Here is a 20,212-nt window from a genome sequence, read left to right as displayed (position 1 = left end):
TGGTAGATAAGGGGAGAGTATTTACAAATTGTTTTAAAAGTGCTGAAGAGGATGAATAGGTGGGGCAGCTTTAGCAGCAAAACAGAATAATGGAAAGGACTGTTACCTAGTTTTGTGACTGAAATGTGTGGCATGTGGGTAATATCCTATAGGTATTATTAAAAATGCACATTCCCAGGCCTTTTCAGACCTACTAGGTCAGAATATCTGGGTAGGGGTGGGGAATGAAGTCTACATCTCTAGATGATTGGGCTGTGCACTGAATTCTGAGAACCACTGGTGTGGTCCACACAGTGGACCTATGATTTCTCAGGAGGATGAACAGTAAAGAGGGATGAAGCACTTACCTTTTAAAATAGGGCATAACAAGGATGGATTATTATTATTATTATTTTTTACAAGGATGGATTATTAATTGAATTTTTCCATCCAGTTACATTAATATGGTAGGAAGAATATTTCCTCTAGACTCTGGGGAAAAAATGAATAATCAATACCAGTTTTTGGTAGTGTGGTTTTTAAAAAAGTATGTGACTGGTTATTTCAGTGGGAATTTGAGAGAAATTACACAGAGGTTGTGATAGACATCTTTTAAAACCAAAGACCTCTGGTTTATCTTCTGAACATTGCTGAGGTCTACTTTTTCTGATTCAGACTCATTGTCACTGACAGGGGTTCATTGTTGCAAGCAGAGACTATTTTTATTGCCACAGAGCTAGAACTTGATGTTTCCTTTCTTCCTTACTCAATTCACAATTCATGTCTCATCTAAAACATGAGCAAAGGGCATCCCTGGTGGCGCAGCAGTTTGGCGCCGCCTGCGGCCTGGGGTGTGATCCTGGAGACCCGGGATCGAGTCCCACATCGGGCTCCCTGCATGGAGTCTGCTTCTCCCTCTGCCTGTGTCTTTGCCTCTCTCTCTCTCTGTGTCTATGAATAAATAAATAAAATCTTAAAAAAAAAAAACATGAGCAAAACGTCCAGTGGTTGCCCAAGCTGCCTGTATGGTGACGTCTAACTCTCCAACTTCATCCCTGCCATTCAAGATTCTTCTTTGTATAATCTTTTCTTCCCTCCCCTGCTCTCCTAGAGATTATGCCCTTCTCACCTGACTGGTATCATTGTCCTTGTCAGGACTTGCTTGTTAGGACTGTAAGCCTCTGCTCACACCCCATACACACTTCTTTGTTTATCCAAGTCTAAACTAGCATTCACAGTAAACCTCAGGTGTTACCTTTCCTCTGGCTCAAATTTTTCCTTCACATTGCAGATTTGTCATTCTAAAATATCCTCGTTTTGGCACTTCCTGGAGGGTAATATGTAAACTCTTTCACTTTACATGAAACATGGCCCCAATTTCTCTTTCCAGTCTTATCTCCACAAACTTGACATACTTGACCTCCAGACACAGTGAATCACTTTGATTCTCAGTCTTGCCACATATTTCCAGCTTTCTGTACCTTTGTACATGCTCTTCCTTCTGCCAAATATGACTTACCCTTTTCTCCACTTGAACACTCTCAAGTGTTTTTTAAGACCCATTTTTATTTTATGTATGTATGTATGTATGTATGTAATTTATTTTTTAAGACTCATTTTAAACATTACATTCTCTCTGAAACCTCACTGACCTCTCCCTGGTGAAGCACTTTACCCCTTGAGTCTGAACATCCTAAACATGTATTTTATTGTATCATAATTCTTCATTTCTGTATTTGTCTTCTGTACTTGAAATGAGCCATTGCTACACAGTACCTAGCAGGGTACTGTTTGTACTATAGTTGCTTAAAAAGTGTTGCTGAATGATTGAATGCTGTAACCTGTATTGATTTCCCCATTGTCTCAACTCCAAGAGCTCTTAGAGCTTACATCATTCATTTTGCTCAGTTACCTCAGATTATTCTTCTACTGTTTCAAGTGCATTCCAGCAAGATTACATACAGATGTCTTGATCAAGACTTAACTTTTCCAGGGGCACCTGGGTGGCTCAGTGGTTGAGCTTCTGCCTTTGGCTCAGGTAGTAATCCCAGGGTCCTGGAATTGAATCCCGCATCCAACACCCCCTGGGGGGCCTGTTTCTCCCTCCGCCTATGTCTCTGCTTCTCTTTGTGTCCCTCATGAATACATAAATAATATATTAAAAAAAAGACTAAACGTTTCCAGACTCAGTGTCCTCACCTATAGAATAGAGGATAATAACAGCACCTCAATCATAGTGTGAAATGAAGTATTGCATGGGAGTGTTTAGCATAATGCCTGGCACATAGAATGAACTCAAGGTGGGGAAAACATTTCGTACACTGTTACATCCTACATTTCCATCATTTTCCCCCAGCAGTCTCAGAGAGCTGAAGATCATATGAGAACACATGCATGAAACCATGTTGTAATGCACTTTGCAAACATTTACCCTTATTTTCACTATGTCCTAACTAGGTTAGAAGTCTGTTTCAGCCTTCACCGCTTAGGTCCAAGTCCTCGGCAAGATGCACAAAGCCTCATCCAGCTCAGTTTATCTTTTATGGCCACCTATCACCTCTCAGCACCCCTCACAGGGTCCTGACATAGTCAGTGCTCCATGTAGAGTCAAAGATAGCGACAGCTCCAGAATTACCAAGGCCTCTAGCTGCAGGTGAAGCCTTCTGCATTCTTTCTGCTGTTCTGTTGCTGTTTGTCCTGCACCCGTGCAAACAAACCGATTTAAACCCTTGGCCCGTTCACTCCTGACATTTTGGGGATGCTGTATAATTAGATCAGGCTTAGCTGGCTTTGGGTAGGCCCCCTTTTGCCTTTGGCATGCACAACAGGGAGCCAGCTTCAGCCAGCGTCCTTACTTTTTTTCTCTAGAGACATAAGTTATATTTACTTGACTCTTCCACTGTAGAACGCCTCAACAGGGGCTTGATGTGGGTCCTTTCTCACATTCCGGCGATTTGTATGTATCATTAAAGATGTGACTTCTGCATTTAGCATACAAGACGTGGTAATCAACAGATAGGGGGAGAAAAATAAAGGACGAGGCTTTTAAAACAGTGTGTGGAGGGAGGCCTGGGGGGCTCAGCGGTTGAGCGCCTACCTTGGGCTCAGGGCGTGACCCCGGGGTCACGGGATCGAGTCCCACATCAGGCTCCTGCAAAGAACCTGCTTCCCCCTCTGCCTGTGTCTCTGCCTCTCTCTCTCTCTGGATCTCATGGATAAATAAATAAAAAATAAGCATATTTATTTTTATTTTTACTTATAAAATAAATAAATTTTTATTTATATTTATAAAATAAAATAAAAAGACACTATGCAAAAAAAATACAGTGTATGGAAACAGGTATGGTGTGAAGCAGCTCGCAAGGAAAGCGCACAATAATGATAAGACGGGGCCGCTGATGGAGAGAGGGAGCCGCGTACAAGGATCCCGGGAGCTGCACCAGCAAGCGCTCCTAAAACCCGTAGGCGTCCCCCCCACCCGGACCCAGTTTGCGGGCCTGCAGGGGACGAGCGAGGCCGGCCGGGCAAAGGCAGGTGAGCGCTCGCAGGTGCGCGAGGCGAGCTCCGCAGCCGGGCTTCCCCGGCGCCGCGGGCGGGGGCGGGCTCCCGGGGCTCGCGCTCCGCGGGGTCCCTGCGCCCGCACGGGCCCCACACGGCCGAGCCCGCGGCGCCCGGGGGAAGGAGTTTCCGGCGGACCCGGCGCCGCTTCCGGTCCCTCTCGCCGCGCCGCCTCCGCTGCCTGGTCCCGGACGCCGCTCGCCGGGGACCCGCTCCCCGGCCGCCGCAGCTCCGCCCCCCGCCCCCCTCCCCGCGGCGGCCATGCAGTCCCGGCTCCTGCTCCTCGGCGCGCCCGGCGGCCCCGGCGGCCCGGCGGCGCGGCGCGTGCGGCTGCTCCTGCGGCAGGTGGTGCGGGGCAGGCCCGGCGGCGCCGGGCGGGCGGAGGTCCGACTGCTGCAGGCCGGGGCGGGGGCCGACACAGGTAACCCCGCGACGCCCCGCGCTCCTCCGCACCCCTCCCCCTGCTGCTGGGCTTCGGGAGGAGCGCCGCGCGGGAAGCGCGGGAAGCGCGGGAAGCCGGGACCCCGAGGCTCGCGTCCGCCTCTCGCGGCCGGTGCTGTGTGACGCGGGGCCGCGCGCCTGCGCTCTCCGGGCCTCCTCCTGCAGCCCGGGGGTGACCCGGGGTAGCGCGCTCCCCTCCCCCGCCGCGGCCGCCGTACCCCCCGATGCCGGTTTGGGGTGAAGGCAGCCCGCAGCCCTCGGGAATTGTTGAGACCCGGGCTTGACCTTGCCCTCCGAGTGTCGGCGGCCTGGGGGCCGGGCTGCGTCCTCTGCCCGCCGGGGCTAGTGGCGGCTCGGCAGGTGCACCCCTTCTCGCCCAGGATCCGCCCCATCGTTACAGTGTTTTAAATGTATAACACAAGCCTTTCTGAATTTTCCAGGGGGCTTTCCTTTCTCACAGCGCTCACATCTTGTTAGAGCTGAAAGTCACAACTTAGTTTTATGTGTTTTTTTATTTTTAAAGATTTTATTTATTTATTTGAGAGAGAGAGAGAGAAAGAGAAAGAGAGAGGCAGAGGGAGAAGCAGGCTCCATGCAGGGAGCCCGACGTGGGACTCGATCCCGGGCCTCCAGGGTCACATCCTGGGCTGCAGGCAGGTGCTCAACTGCTGAGCCACTCAGGTGCCCCACAACTTAATTTTAAGACTCATGAGTGCACAGTTGAGTACCTGAGACTCAGGTACTCAGAAGAGAAAAAGTGTCTTGGAGGCGATCACACCCCTAACTAGTGACAGCTTTAGAATCATTGCTCTGATTTCTAAGCTCAGCTTTTTGGTGTTTGTTTTGCTTTTTGTGTGTGTGTGTGTGTGTGTGTGTGTGGTTGGTTGGTTTGTTTGCATCCACCAGAGCTGGTTTTAGGAATCTTGTTTTTGTTTGATTTGGTTTGGTTTTATGTCGGAGTCAGCATTTGTGCTGTTTAAGGAGAGGGATGTGTGTTGTGGCTCTTGAATGGCAAGGTGATTGGAAGCAATATTTTGCCAGTGTCATTGTTGCTTAGAATAATGGAGGTTTTTACTAGGAAGTTGCAGGTTTCCTTGTTTGTCTTCCAACCCCACCCCAATCATTTTCCTTGTGGTGAAGTTTAGGTCCCATACATTCCATTCATTCATTCATTCATTCATTCATTGAACAAATGTTTTTTTTTTCTTTTTCCTGTGTAGAGTTGTGATTTCAAGTTTTGCCTCTTTACCACTTATTTTGACTCTAGGGTGTTTGTTTGATAGAGGTTTTTGTTTGTTGCTTCTTTGTCTTAGAAAGCAGAGAGGACAAGGGTAGAAGTGCAGCATAATCTATAACTTGGGCTTTGGAGTTAAACAAATGAGTTGGAGTCCATTTTTGCACCGTCTGGATATGGAGACTTGAGGGTGGGTGGCTTACTTTTGTGTCCTAGTTTTCTTAACTGTAAAATGAGGGTAAGGAGAGTATATTTGATAGGATTGTTGTGAGGATTTGATTCATATAATTCCTGCCACATATTAATGTTCAATAAAAGTTAACTTCTTTATGATTCTTAGTATATTCATTTTCAGCTACAAGAGTTATTCCGTTTCCTTGGCTTTAGGTGAAATGAAACCAGTCACTTTAGGTCTAGAATTGTTAGAACTAGTTGAGTAGGCATATGGAAAAAAGTTGATTCATACAAACTTAAAAAATTATGTTCAGCAAATCAAAGTGCAGGGTTTGCTTCAAATGTGAGACTCATGAACACATTACAGACAACATATTAACTAACTTCTTAGACTCAGTCACTGACCTTGGCAGGATCAGACCACAGGGAGTAAATTGTGCTACACCTACTTGCCTTGCTGTTGCAAAGTTGAAGGAAGGAGGACTGGATCAGTGCCATTGGATCCTCACCAGAGATGTGGGCTCTATTAAAAAAAAAAATTGAGAGCCAGGTAAACAGGAGGCAGGCTCTTGGCTATCCGAGGACATGAATGTTGGCCATCAAGGTTGGAATGTCTCATTTTGAACCAGAGGTCATACACAGATAAAATAAAACCACAAATAGCACTATGCTGTAATCAGTTACAGTTTAGGTTGGGGAGATGCTCCCAGCTGCATAGACACATGTGACCAGTAACTCACCTGTCTGTGTCAGTAACTCATTTCTCTGTGTAATTGACCTTGCTTGCTAGCAGTTTGGAAAAAGAGCTACAAGGTACAGAAACAATAGATTCACATCGTATACTGTTCTTGTCTCCTGGAATGTATGTATGTCTTACTTATCTTTATATTCCTTTTGGTGCCTGTCACCGTTTTGTACATAATGAGCACTCAGTGACTCATAATGCTAAAATTCATACAGAGAAGGAGCAGAAGAGGCTGGAATGCCTTGTGGGTCTTCAAGATAGGAGCTTTACAAAGCCTGGTAAGCAGATGGAAGAGGGGGTCTTTTATGTTAAAAAAAAAAAAATCCCCAAACCCACTGCTTTTTATCCTTTGCTATTGGATAGTTCAAGTGTCCACAATTTATAAATTTTTAATGCCTCTTTACACTTCAGTTAGTATTTTCTTTTAGTTTTAGGAACAAAGAGGCTTACATCCTTGTAAGCTACTGTAAAAAGTTTTCAATAAAGATTATTGGTGTTCTCATGGATGGAGCCAAATAGGTTGGTTCAGTAGGATTCTGACATTAAATAGGTTTAGATATACCATGGAGCAAGATCAAGTGATAAACTTGGAAACGTACCTGTATAAATCCACCATAATATGTTTAGTGCTGTCATTTAACAACATTGTTATTAAAAGGATTCACTGTCTTATCTTTATGACTTTGTGTATGAAATAAATTTGTTTAAAGAAATATTTATTATATAACAAATGAGCCACAGGGATGAAAAATACAGTTAAAGAATATACTCAGTAACATTATGATAATTTTTTTGTGTGATGCATGATAACTGTACTTTATATGCTAAGCATTACATAATGTATATAATTGTTGACTCCTTATGTTGGACTAATATACTATTATATGTCTGCTGTACCTAAAAATTTTTTTTGATTAAGAAATAACAACAGATACAAAGCTTGTGATAACACACACCAACAATTCATAATGAAAATAAAAACTCTTCAGAAATAAAGGATATTTCCTACAATTGATGAAGGCATGGTAGGAATCAGCACCTTCTTTCATCTTTCAAGGTGAGAACTTGAAGTCCTGCTCTGTGATGGGAAAGTTCCAAGTTATGTTTCTTTCATTTAATTGGAGGTACCAAACAATTCAATGAAGCAAAAAAAAAAAAAAAGTGGTACACGCTAAAATGGTTAATACTAATATTGTATTGCTCTGAGATTACACAGTCGTGTGCATAAAAATGAAAACTTAAAAAAAAAAGAAAACATAATATAAAGATTTATTACCAGAGCTTTTCAGATTTACTGATACATGACTAATATTGACAAGTCATTTGCATCAGACTTCTGGCTCATACAGATGAATGAGGTGAATGTCTCCCCATTCCTTGAGTTTATACTCCTGGGACCGATTTTGTACTTCTGCCCTCCAGAACTGTAAGAGATAAAATTTATGTTGTTTGAAGATACCAAGTTTGTGGTCATTTGTGACAGCACCAATTGGAAGCTCATTCATCCACTTAAATCTTTTTTGATTTCTTTAGCACAATTTTTCTTTCTTCTGCTTTTTAAATGTGGTTGAATAGGGACACCTGGGTGGCTCAGGGGTTGAGCGTCTGTCTACCTTTGGCTTAGGGTGTGATCTTAGTCAGTCCCGGGATCCAGTCTTGCATCGGGCTCCCTGTGAGGAGCCTGCTTTTTCCCTCTATGTTTCTGCCTCATGAATAAATAAATAAAATATTTTTTTAAAAAAGAAAAATATTTAAAAATACTTTTCATAGAAGAAATTTTTGTTCATCGTAGAAAAGTGAAATATAAATCCCCTAAGGACTAATTCTCCCATGCAAAGTCATAATTGTCAACTTTTTATTGTTAATATTATTAGACATTCAAAAATGCATATAATATTTGTACAAATACACATTTCTTTTTTTAAAAGTGGGATAATGTATATTTTATTATTCTCACTCATTATTGTGAGCATATTGGCAGTGATAAATATTGCCATACATGATTATTTTAGGTGGATATTAAGCTCTTATATTTATCCATATAATTTATTGTACCAGTTTCCCATTCTTGGACATTCAGGTTGTCTATTTTTATTTTTATTTTTTCTAAGTAATCTCTACACCCAGTGTGGGCTTGAACTCACAATCCTGAGATGAAGAGTCAGATGCTCTACTGACTGAGCCAGTCAGATGCTACAGGTTGTCTATTTTTTAAATATATAAAAAGTGCAATAGATATCCATCCAGAAATCATTTTTTTTTTTGTGATTTTAAGATTTTATTCTTGGGCTACAATAGAATTAATGACTCTGGTGAGGGGAAATAGAGAACTCTTGCTTCAACTGAGAAATGCAGTGTGAAGGGAAAAACTATACTATGGTTCAAGTCTTAGCTCAGTGTTTACTAGGTATTGAACTTTGGGGAAATTATTAACTACTTTGAACCTGGAGCAGGCTATTTTGACTCTGAGGGCATTGTGACCCTTCTATGATAAGCATTTAGCAGTAAAATCCCCCAGCAATTGTAACCTAATAAATCGTTGGGAAGACCTGTGGTAGGAACATGAAGATTAATCTGGAAATTGCGAATAAATTTGGTTTTCTCTTGGGTCTAAGTTTTGTACTGAAAAAAAAAAAAAAAAGGTACACTAAATCAGTGATTCTTAACCAAGAGTTATTCCCTTCCCTCAGGGGAAAATGTGCATAGAAAAATATGGTTCACATAGTTGAGAGGTCCAGTGGTTGCAGGCTAGATGTGGGATGTTCAAACATCCTTAGGGATTGGGTTCTCTCTGCCTTTCCCCACTGTTCCCCCACTTTCCACTCTCCATTTGTTGGATTTACTTTTTGCTGTATTGGTCTCAACATCTGCCAGGATTTCTTCAAATGGTAGCAATGAGAGCCATACTGACAGCCCTAGGTTTTGATTGTCCTTACATTTCACACTGTTAGAAGAAGAGAGAATATCTTTTCCTGTGAGCTCTGACAAAAATCCTTGTGAGAACAATTATTGTCCAACCTTGGGTCATGTGCCCATCTCTAAACCAATCATTGTGGCCAGATGGTGGAATGTTCTGTCAAGGGTTGGGCAGGATACTTACTTCTGGAGATTTTGGTGCAGGGGTAAAAGGTGGGATGAGTGGTACTCTACCTGAACCAAATGGGATGAGCTTCCCCACTAAAGTGAGGAATTCTTTTGTCCAACGGGAAAATAATATTGAGCAGGTAAAACAAAATAGCTGTCTGCTAAACATCACGTACATAATATCCAAAGGGGTTTGTACAAGAATAAGTATTATTTAAAAGATACTATTAATTATTGTTTGAATATAGAAATTATTTTCCTACGAATCTTTGGGAAATTCCTTTAAATTAGGAGCATTGCAAGTGAAAAAAGCAAGCCTTATTACTCTAAATGAGCCTTAAATTTAACTTTATTTGGAAGATTTTATCTTTTGGATTCTTTTCAGGGCTTTTCATTTTCAAGTCCAACTTTCCATGCCTGAATAGAGTATCTATCAGTTTATTGGTAGCAGTATCTGTGTGATAGTTTGTGCTATACAGAGACTTAGGTTAATCTGAGTTATGCGTGCTTGTTTTTTTGCATTATTTGTAATAATGTAATTAAATGTTAAGCAGCATATTCTATAAGTCTCTACTGGTTAATTCCTTCTAGTTATTCTAACAGTTTCCATAATGAATATCTTATATTATTAACTAAAATCTTTAAAAAAAATTATTGCACTTAACCAAAATAGTATATTTGAGGAAAGGTATACGTTACTTTCTTCTGCCAAAGTTATGTTACCTATTGTGTTATGATCAGTATCTCCATTCCCCTATGGATTAATACTCACTACTTCATTTAAATGAATGATCTTTGTGAGCATTTTAGAAGAGAGATTGTTACCAAAGAATGCAGAAAATCAGTGAAACAGGGCTTAAAACAGTACCCAATTAAGAAAACAGGATTTAATTAAAAGATATAATCTTTCATTTATTCATTTATCAAACATTTATGGAATACCTACTTGGTTTACTATATTACTTTTTGCACTGTGAGTACAAAGATCATTAAAACCTAGGCCCTGCCCACAGAATTTTTAGACCGAACAGTGCTCTTCAAACATTTTTCTCACTTATCTCCTAAAAGGACTTAGCAAACATGTATCCCTTTGTATATTTTGAAGTTGATATCTAGAAATTTTCCTGACAAGGATAGATAGTTGCAGAGTATGGTGTTTTGCAGTATGTTGTAAATATTGACATTTAAAACAAAGATTGTTAACAAGTCAAAGTATATCTTTTAATTGGAATCAGAATATCCTAGTAATTTGTTAGCTACTAGCTCTGTTTTGAAAAATAGATAAAAAGAGAAAAAATCAGAAAGTTTGCATTTTTTATCTCCTTGAATTTGTATTTCAATTACACTTACTCATAATTTTATCTTAATATTTTTTCTTGAAATGTTTTGTCTTTATCATATTTTTCTGCAACAAAAATATCTAATGTTCAAACATATCATTACAATTAAAGCACAGTTCAAAAGAATATAAATATGTTTCAAATTTCTAAAAAACCTAAAATTTTGTGGAAACAGACCTATTAATAACATGAGTGGTGCTTTCCCCCAGTTAAATATTAATTAGTCTAATTAATAGTCCCTAACTGAATATTATTATTACTGCATGTAAATAATTTTGATATACCAATATCACTTAGTTCTTTTTAGACTTTTTAGGTCTGAGCCAAATCAAAATGTTGATTTTCAAAAATGTTATTTTATTTGACAACTTAATTATAGCCTTTTCAGTTTTGTTCATAGCAAAGAATTGGATGCCACTTGACTTGTAAGTAGAGTCACTGACCTAGCCACTAGAATCACTCCTGCCTCGGTTTCTGGGAGGATCAGTAGAACGCCTTTACCAAAATTTATCAAATGGCTATGGTTATTTCCGCACAAAGAGGCTGCTTGTTTAGTCTAATCAGAAAGAGTTGATAAAATTAAAACCCTTCATTCAGCGTACCTTTGCCAATACAGTATTTTTTTTGAGAAAATGCTTTTATCACCTGTTTAATTTTTCATCAAATTTTAGTTGTTTTTTTTTTAAATTTTAGTTTTCATAATTAAAGTAATCTGTAACTATCAATTCAATCAGCTAAATTAGACTTTATGACAGAAAAAAAGTATTTTTCCTTTCAATTCGAATGAATGTTAATATATATTTTAGAGAATGTTTTAAAAGCCACTGAAAGGGGATCCCTGGGTGGCGCAGCGGTTTGGCGCCTGCCTTTGGCCCAGGGCGCGATCCTGGAGACCTGGGTTCGAATCCCACGTCGGGCTCCTGGTACATGGAGCCTGCTTCTCCCTCTGCCTGTGTCTCTGCCTCTCTCTCTCTCTCTCTATCATAAATAAATAAAAATTAAAAAAAATTAAAAAAAAAAGCCACTGAAAGATGAATTACGGGCCACATTTTATAGGCTTGATTACTAAATACATTAAAGATAAGAATAAAGGAGTCTAGTGGTTACATATTTAAATTACCTGTTTCATGATATATGGTAATGCAATTTTGTTCTTTAATAATTTATAATAAATAATGTAACAGCAGTTAAAATAAGTTATTTGTGTAATGAGGACTATGGTAGAAGGCATGATATTATCTGTTAAATGTGTAATGAACTTTGTATGTGGGCTTTAGAGAACAATTAAAGTCATGTATAAACATCAGAAATAAATTCATCAGTTTGTTTAGACTCCTGATCAAACTTATGACATTGTACTTAGTGAAATGAAAACTCACTGGTTCAGAAGCTAGTACAGAACATTTTCATAGTAAGAAAAAAGAACCGTTTTGTAAGATGAGGAATGAGTATAGTTGTAATGAATATTTCATGGTAACATTTGAGAATAAATTTTTAACTGCCTTTTTGGAAGATAAACATCCAACCTGAAAGAAACATTTAAAAGCTCTTTCTGTGGTTTTTATCTAGTGTACTGTGAAAATTTTGGTAGTATTGAAAACTATTTCAGTTACATTAAAATGGATCAGCATCAATCATATGTACTGCTTCAGATGTTCAGAGGTGCCTTTGTGTGTGTATGTGTGTGTGTGTGAACAGTATGTTCTCAAGAGAAGTATTGAGAAAAGCTGAAAAAACACCTTACCTTTAATATGTGAAGAGCCAGTTTTTGAAGCTTTCTTTGCTTTGTACTCAGAGCTCTCCCAGCTTGGATTATTTGACAATATTAACTCTCACGTCTCTGCTCTGCAATGTACTCTATTTGACACAGGCCAAGATAGTCCAGTCATTTCTAAAGCTGTTCTTCACTTTCAGTAGGAATATATAAGACATGGAAAAGTATTCCTAGGCAGGTGTGTGTTGATTTGAATAGTCTTTAAAAAGAGACTTTTCCCAAACCATAATGTTCTATGCCTCATTTGTTTAGCCCACTGGAGCAATGCACCGTCCACCATGGTAAGATAGATGGGAGGCTCCTGAAAAGGCCTGTGGGAATGGAGAACCTGTAGGGCCCATTCTCAGTTCAGTGTTAGGGAAGAACACATGGAAGTGAGGATCTGAAAAACTGATCTCCTTAAGACTGCCATGCTCTGTACCCTTAGAAAATATGCACTCTACAGACAATTATTGTAGAAGAACAATAGTTGATAATTCTAATACAGTGTGAGAAACATGAACCAGGTACTATGCTAGCAGAAAGACAGGAGTGGGACTCTTGATGGAGGTGGAGAGTGTGCAGAAGGAAAAGATAGGGTAAGTTCAGTGAGGAGATAAGGATATTTGAAGAGTAGTTGTCTGAAGGAAAAGGGGTGTGAAAGAGGGATAGGCCTTTCAGGCCATGGAATAAAGCATCAGTCACTGAGATGGGAATAAAAGAGGTAGAGTTGGTTGAGGCTGGTTGGAGAACACACAACAGAAAATCTAGAGTTCTGTTTTTCTCATGCTAAAGTTGAGGTAATATGTAAGTAATGTGTCCAGTAGCCTACTGATCGGTATGGAACTCAGGAGAGAGATCTGAACCAAAGGAGACATTTAAGACTTTAGTTGTACAGAGGTCAAAGTTGGGCTATTGGCATAGATTAGGTGATTCAGGAAAAGCATAGCATGGTAACAAAAGGTGGCCAAGAATACCAACATTGAGGCTGGAAAGGCAAATGTCATTTTCCTCTTTGCCTACAGCAGATATGACTAATTGATCACTACCTTATTTCTTAACAAATCTGATTTCCATCGTGATTGCTTCTTTAGATTTTTTAGATGCCTTTTGCTTGATTTGCAAATGTTTAAAGACTTTCCAGTTATCTTTTTGTTATTGATTTCCAGTTAATTCCATTTTGATCAGAAAACATACTTTGTATGATTTCAGTCCTTTGACATTTTTAAAGATTTGCTTTGTGGTCCAGCCTAAGATCTAGTTGGTGAATGTTTCATGTGTATTTAAAAAAAAATGCATTCTGTCCTCATTGGGTGTAGTGTTGAGTAAAGGTCATTTATATTGAGTGTTTAATAGTGTTTTCAGATCTTCCTTATTCTGTTTTCTTTTTTTAAGATTTTATTTATTTATTCATGAGAGACACACAGAGAGAAAGGCAGAGACACAGGCAGAGGGAGAAGCAGGCTCCATGCAGGGAGCCCGACGTGGGACTCGATCCCGGGTCTCCAACTGCTGAGCTACCCAGGCTGCCCCCTTATTCTGTTTTCTTTTTTTAAAATCATGAGAATTTTTTTTTTAAGATTTTATTTATTTATTCATGATAGTCACAGAGAGAGAGAGAGAGAGAGGCAGAGACACAGGCAGAGGGAGAAGCAGGCTCCATGCAGGGAGCCCGACGTGGGATTCAATCCTGGGTCTCCAGGATCGCGCCCTGGGCCAAAGGCAGGCGCTAAACCACTGTGCCACCCAGGGATCCCTTATTCTGTTTTCTAATTAATCTTAGCCAAAGGCTGAGAAATCATTATTCTTACTTTTGTATCTTTCTATTTCTTTTTCTCATTCTTCCATCAGTTACTGAGATATAGTAAAATACTCAAGTATGATGATGGATTTACATAGTTCTACTTTTAGTTCTGTCAATTTTTTGTTTCATGTTTAATCTCCCCTCTTCTACGTTGCCACGTCGCCACTGTAGATTTGCTGTGTTCCTGCACAAAAGGTCACAGCTCCTTTTAGGAAGCTTTCTAAGTACTCTCACTCTCTCTGTTTGCTTTCTCTCCCCTTCTGCTTCCACTAGGCCCCTTCAGGGAGAGGGGTGGGAATAGCTTTCTGTTGTTACTAGCCCAGGATACTTGCACTATCTTTGTTGGTTTTCTTAAACACTGTCCCACTTTCACAAATTCTTTTATTATACTTTTATTATACTCTCTTTTATTCTTTTATTATACTCTCCTTAGTTACTCAGTTTGAATGTAGCATCCGCTTTTGCTGGGGCCCTGATCAATAAATGGATATGTTTAGGAAAAACATTTCAGTTAGTAGGAAAACCCAGTGCAAAAGCCTGAAATGAGTATGCGTCTGACATGTTCAAGGAATAGTGTGGAGACCAGTGTGGCTAGAGTAGAGTAAGCTGGGAGGACACTAGCAGGAGAGGAGGTTAGAGAGGAAATGGGGGAGCCAGAGCAGAACAGCATTTTGGGCCATTGCAAAGATGAGGATGGAGTGAGAACTTGTACTACTTGACTGTTTTGTTTTTTTTTGACTTTTATTTTATTATGATCACTGTGTCTGCTCTGTTGAGAATAAACTGCAGGGGGGATCCCTGGGTGGCGCAGCGGTTTGGCGCCTGCCTTTGGCCCAGGGCGCGATCCTGGAGACCCTGGATCGAATCCCACGTCGGGCTCCCGGTGCATGGAGCCTGCTTCTCCCTCTGCCTATGTCTCTGCCTCTCTCTCTCTCTCTCTCTCTCTCTCTGTGTGTGTGACTATCATAAATAAATAAAAATTAAAAAAAAAGAATAAACTGCAGGGTGCAAGAGTTGTGACAGGAGAACTGTCAGTAGGTGAGAGTTAATGCTTTTCAAGTGAGAAAATTAGTGTAAGTAGTAATAAACCCCTAACTGGCTTGGGTCAACATTATGCTGGTAGAGAATATGGTGAGAAGTGGAGTAAGTGGGATTTTCTGAGGAGGCAAGAGAGAAAAGTTAAGAATGGCTGCAAGATTCCTGATCTGAGCCCCTGGAGGAATTAAGTTGCCATTAGCAGAACTGGGGAATATTGTGGATATCGCACATTTTGGTGGAAATATCAGAAGCACAGTTTTGAATATGTTAGGTTTAGCATCTACTAGGCATCTCAGTGTCTGTTGCTTTCCCTGTATAGAGTTCTGTGGTGTGGGCCAGGGATATAAATTTGGGAGCCAGTAATACACTGGTCGCACTAAAAGGCGTAAGACTGGAAGAGCTCATCAAGGAGATGTGGTAGGTGGAATAGAAAAGTGACTTAGAAAAGACCAAGTTGAGGAGAAGAGGAAGAGCAAGCAAGGAAGATTAGGAGTCATGGTGAGGTAGGAAGGAAACAGGAGAGGGGGCTGAGAGAGGGAGAAAGAGGTGGAATCCTTGATGGTGTAAGTCTTGAAAGGAGGCAGGGCCGGCCCCCACCTTACCCTGGAAATCAGAGGGTCAGCACTTTCTCCTGCCTGCCCCCAGCAGCAGGGCTGGGAACCAAGGCTCGGCCAGTTAAATGCCCTGCCCAGGACTTTGAGGCACCAGGGAACTATGCAGAGTTCTCCACAGTTTACCTGAGGGCAGTGTCCTTATTAGAAGATGCATCTGAAGACTAGACTACAGATGAAGGATCCTGATTTCTGGAACTTAAAATAGTCCTTTCCCAACTTTTCTACAGGTCTGAAAAATATCAAAAGGAAAATGGGGGAAAAAGTCCTCTGGTCATGGTGGCCCAGGTGCGGATCCAGGGGTGCCAGGGGCAGTGTCTCAGTGAACTTATCCTGGGGTGTGACTTTGTGTGACTGCTGTTTGTCCACTGCCTTCCCTCCATGCTGTGGACTAGTTATTTGCCTGGGTCTCTTCAGTGACCCACAGGTCCTGAAGCTCCCTCCCGTAACTGCTGCAACAGAAACTGCAGTGACTTTTACTAGGCTAACTTGAGATGGGGTTTCTGCTACAGCAGTTATAGGAAATAACTCACGGGAACCACAGGTTACTTGGAGTTAAGATTAAATGAAGTAACACAGGGCAGCCTGGGTGGCTCAGCGGTTTAGCGCTGCCTTCAGTCCAGGGCGTGATTCTGGAGACCCACGTCGGGCTCCTTGCATGGAGCCTGCTTCTCCCTCTGCCTGTGTCTCTGCCTCTCTCTGTCTGTGTCTCTCATGAATAAATAAAATCTTTAAAAAAAATAAATGAAGTAACATAAATGACATGTCTATAACAATATTTGCCAAATAGCCAGTATTCATTAAGTATTAGTTGAAATCTAGACTAATTCGGAGGAAAAGTCTGATTTACACTCTAAATATACACGTTTTCTGTATTAGAAAGTATATCTGTGTTTTACATGATGTTTCCTCTCAACTTACCACATAGCTGTAGTATATTTCTTCATCTATAAAATATTTTTTTTCCTTTTTTTTTTTTTTTTTTTTACATGGAGTTACAGATTTCTTCATTTGTAAAGCCTCTGTTTCACATAGTTATTCTGGGAATGTATAAAGTACTTAGAAGATGGTAATCATTCAACAAATCTTGGCTGCTTTTGTTATTATTACAGTGATTTAAGGCCTTAGTCTCTGGGATACCTAACTAGCTCACAGATGGCAATGCTGAAAGTTGTATTTTGCACAACTACTTTTTCTTTTTAAAAATTTTTATTTATTTATTACTTATTTGAGAGAGAGTGAGCGAGCACACAAACAGGGAGCAGTAGAGGGAGAGGGAGATGCAGGCTCCTCTGAGCAGAGAACTTGATGTGAGGCTCGATCCCAGGACCCAGGGATCATGTCTTGAGCCGAAGGTAGACACTTGACTGACTGAGCCATCGAAGTGCCCTGCACAGCTACTTTCTCTAAGTGTCATTGAGCCTTTTACAAATGAAGTTCCAGGTGCAGATGGGATCAGTATGTCTATTTTGCTCTTGGAGAGAGCAAACCAGGGATTGTTTTGGTTTTAGTCCTGCACTTTAGAAGATCAACCAAACAGTAATGTTATGAAACAAAATCAGAACCATGTAGAAGTGAGAACTTTTGCCTGTTTTGCTTGTTTCATGTAGGAATTCTTGGCATATAGGCTGGAGCTTTCCTAGAAATAAGTTGGATTACATTGCTGGAAAACTTCAAGTTGTATAGAGTTGAATTAAGAACCTATAAGGATATAAAAAGGTTGTAAATTGTGTTAAAGATGTCACCTTATGGGTGCTTTGGATGATCTTAAACAAAATACATCCTTCTGTGTTGCTGTTGACTTTACTAGTATTGCTATTAATGAGAAAATAAGGCCAGTTGATAAAATTCTATTGTACTTTGCCTTTTTTTTTGCTGATGTAGCATTTAAAATGTGAATTTCACCAATGCTTCATTTTTCCATTATATAATCTATACTTTGGATACAAGTTTGAGGACGTAGTGGTTAATGTAGACACGTATGTCCACGGGGCCAAACACAGGTGTGTGGTACATTTCTATAATAGTTGGGGTGGTCATGGTTGGGAAAGGCATAGTGGGTGGTTTTCTTGTCTCTTGTAATGGTGTGTTTCCTTATTATCTTTTTAGGTGAAACAGTTAATATTGGAGATGTATCCTACAAGTTGAAAACTCCTAAGAGCCCAGAACTCGTGCCACAGAACTACAGTAAGAAATAGTCATTTATTTATGAATGAATAACTTTTAACTTTTCATTATGGGAATTTTCAGCATATGCAAAACTAGAAATAACAGTATAAACATGATGTACTTGGAATTCAGTTTTAACATTTATCGATATATGCCAGTCTTCTTTTAAATGACCCCTATTTTTCCTTCTGGAGTATTTAAAACCTATCCCAGACATCCTTTCACTTCACCCTCAAATATTTCAGTGACGCATTTATTTTTTCATGTACTACTCTTTCTTTTTTTAAGTTGGGATAAAATGTCCACATAATAAAATGCACAGATCTTACGTATTCATTTTAGTTAATTTGGTAATTTTATAAACTTATATAACCACCGATTACTTTTATCACCTGAATATTCTTTTGTGCTCCTTCCCCTCTGGTCTGCTCTGGAAGCCAGTGTTCTTTTTTTCTACCATGATGGATTAGCTTTGCCTGTTCTTTAGTTTTATATATAGTATAAAGCTTTTCTGTGTGTGTATTTGGTTTCTTTCCAACAAGATAATGATTTTGGAATTCATCCATGTTCCCGGGTTTATCGATTTGTTTTTAATTGCTGAGTAGTATTCTATTGTATAAATATACCACAATTTGTTTATCTGTTCTGTTGATAGACATTTGGAGGGTTTCCATTTTTAGACTGTTATGAATAAGGTGCTATGAACATTCCTGTACAAGTATTGTAGTCATAACTTTTCATTTCTCTTGAATAAATAACTAGGAGTTGAATTGATGTGTCATAGGATGGATGGCTGTTTAACTTTTAAGACACTGCCAAACAATTCTCCAAGGTAGTTATGCTATTTTACCCTTTGACCAACAGTGATGTTCTATATCCTTGCCAACACTAGAATTTCCAGTCTTTTTGAGCTTATTCATTCTACTAGGTGTGAAATAGTAACTTACCATGCCTTTGTTTTACAACAGCTTTATTGAGATATAATTGATTTATGTAAAACTTACCTTTTTAAAAAGTTTACCTTTTTTTTTGTTTGTTTTGTTTATAAAGATTTTATTTATTTACTCATGAGAGACACAGAGAGAGAGAGGCAGAGACAGAGGCAGAGGGAGAAGCAGGCTCCATGCAGGGAGCCCGACATGGGACTTGATCCCGGGTCTCCAGGATCACTCCCTGGACCGAAGGTGACACCAAACCTCTGAGCCACCCGGGCTTCCCCAATATTTACCTTTTTAAAGTGTACAACTCAGTAGTTTTTAATATATTCACAGAGTTGTGCAGCCATGCCCCTATCTAACTTCAGAACATTTTCATCACACCCCAAAGAAACCTTGTACCAATTAACAGTCACTCCTTGTTTTGTCCTCTGACAGCTGTAAGCTGCCCTCCCCCCCCCCCCCCCCCCAGCCTTTGGCAATCACTAATATATTTTCTGTTTCTGTAGATTGCCTACCCTGAATATTTCATATACATGAGATCATACAATATATGTGGCCTTTGCATCAGCTTTTTTCATTTATCATAGTGTTTCCAAGGTTCATCCGTGTCATAGCACCTATCAGTATGGGATTCCTCTTATGGCTTAATAATATTCTCTAGTATGGTTCTACTGCTTTTTGCTTATCTCTTCATCAGTTGATGGACATTTGGTTAATTTCTACTTTTGGGTTGTTACAGATGGTACTGTTATGAACATTCATAGAAGTTTTTGGACAGGCATATGTTTTGGATATGCACCTAGGAGTAGAATTGCTAGGTCAGATGGTAACTCTATGTTTAACATTTTGAGGAATTATCAAACTGTTCTCCACAGAGGCTGCCCCATTTTACATTCCCACTCACAATGTCTGAGGGTTCTAATTTCTCCATATCTTCACCAACACTTACTATTGCCTTTTTATCATAGCCATCTTCATCAGTATGGGGTGGTAGCTCGTTGTGATATGCATCTCCATAATGACTTGCAGTCACTTGTTTGCTCAAAATCATATCTTCTTTTCTCAGAATTCCTTAAATGACTCCTCCTACCTTGGAAACCAAGGTCACTCCTTACTTTTCACGATTTATTCTCAGCCTCATCTCCTGTTACTCTCCTTCCTTTTTTCTAGTCATTGGACACAAAGTAGATAATTGTTCACTCTTCAGATTCTTCCACTAGACTATGTTCTCCTTGAGGGAAATCTCTCACTTTCATCTAACATAAGTTTCCAATGACTCTACCTCCCTAATGACTCTGCTGTCTGTCCCCTCCCACTCTGTCTCACTTTTCTTTTACTATATTT

The 20,212-nt window shown here is 40.1% G+C and overlaps 1 protein-coding gene across 4 annotated transcripts in view; it reads left to right on the top strand.

Moving 5' to 3' along the window:
* Positions 1-3,798: 3,798 nt before the first annotated feature.
* VWA8 (von Willebrand factor A domain containing 8) overlaps positions 3,799-20,212 on the top strand; it is a 353,412-nt gene continuing 336,998 nt past the window's right edge. For 2 of the 4 annotated variants that reach the window (XR_012010082.1, XM_072782924.1), the window contains exons 1-2: positions 3,799-3,958; positions 17,871-17,948. Coding sequence is in view for 1 of the 4 variants with exons in the window: in XM_072782924.1 (XP_072639025.1) it covers positions 3,799-3,958; positions 17,871-17,948 (238 nt within the window). In the remaining 3 variants the exon portion in view is untranslated. Of the gene's footprint in view, positions 3,959-17,870; positions 17,949-20,212 lie in introns of those variants that run through there. The other 2 variants (XM_072782926.1, XM_072782925.1) reach the window with 1 other exon arrangement.

This window comes from Canis lupus, chromosome 17, assembly GCF_048164855.1.
Source record: "Canis lupus baileyi chromosome 17, mCanLup2.hap1, whole genome shotgun sequence".
Lineage (NCBI taxonomy): Eukaryota > Metazoa > Chordata > Mammalia > Carnivora > Canidae > Canis > Canis lupus.
This window is presented reverse-complemented; position numbering and strand designations above follow the sequence as displayed.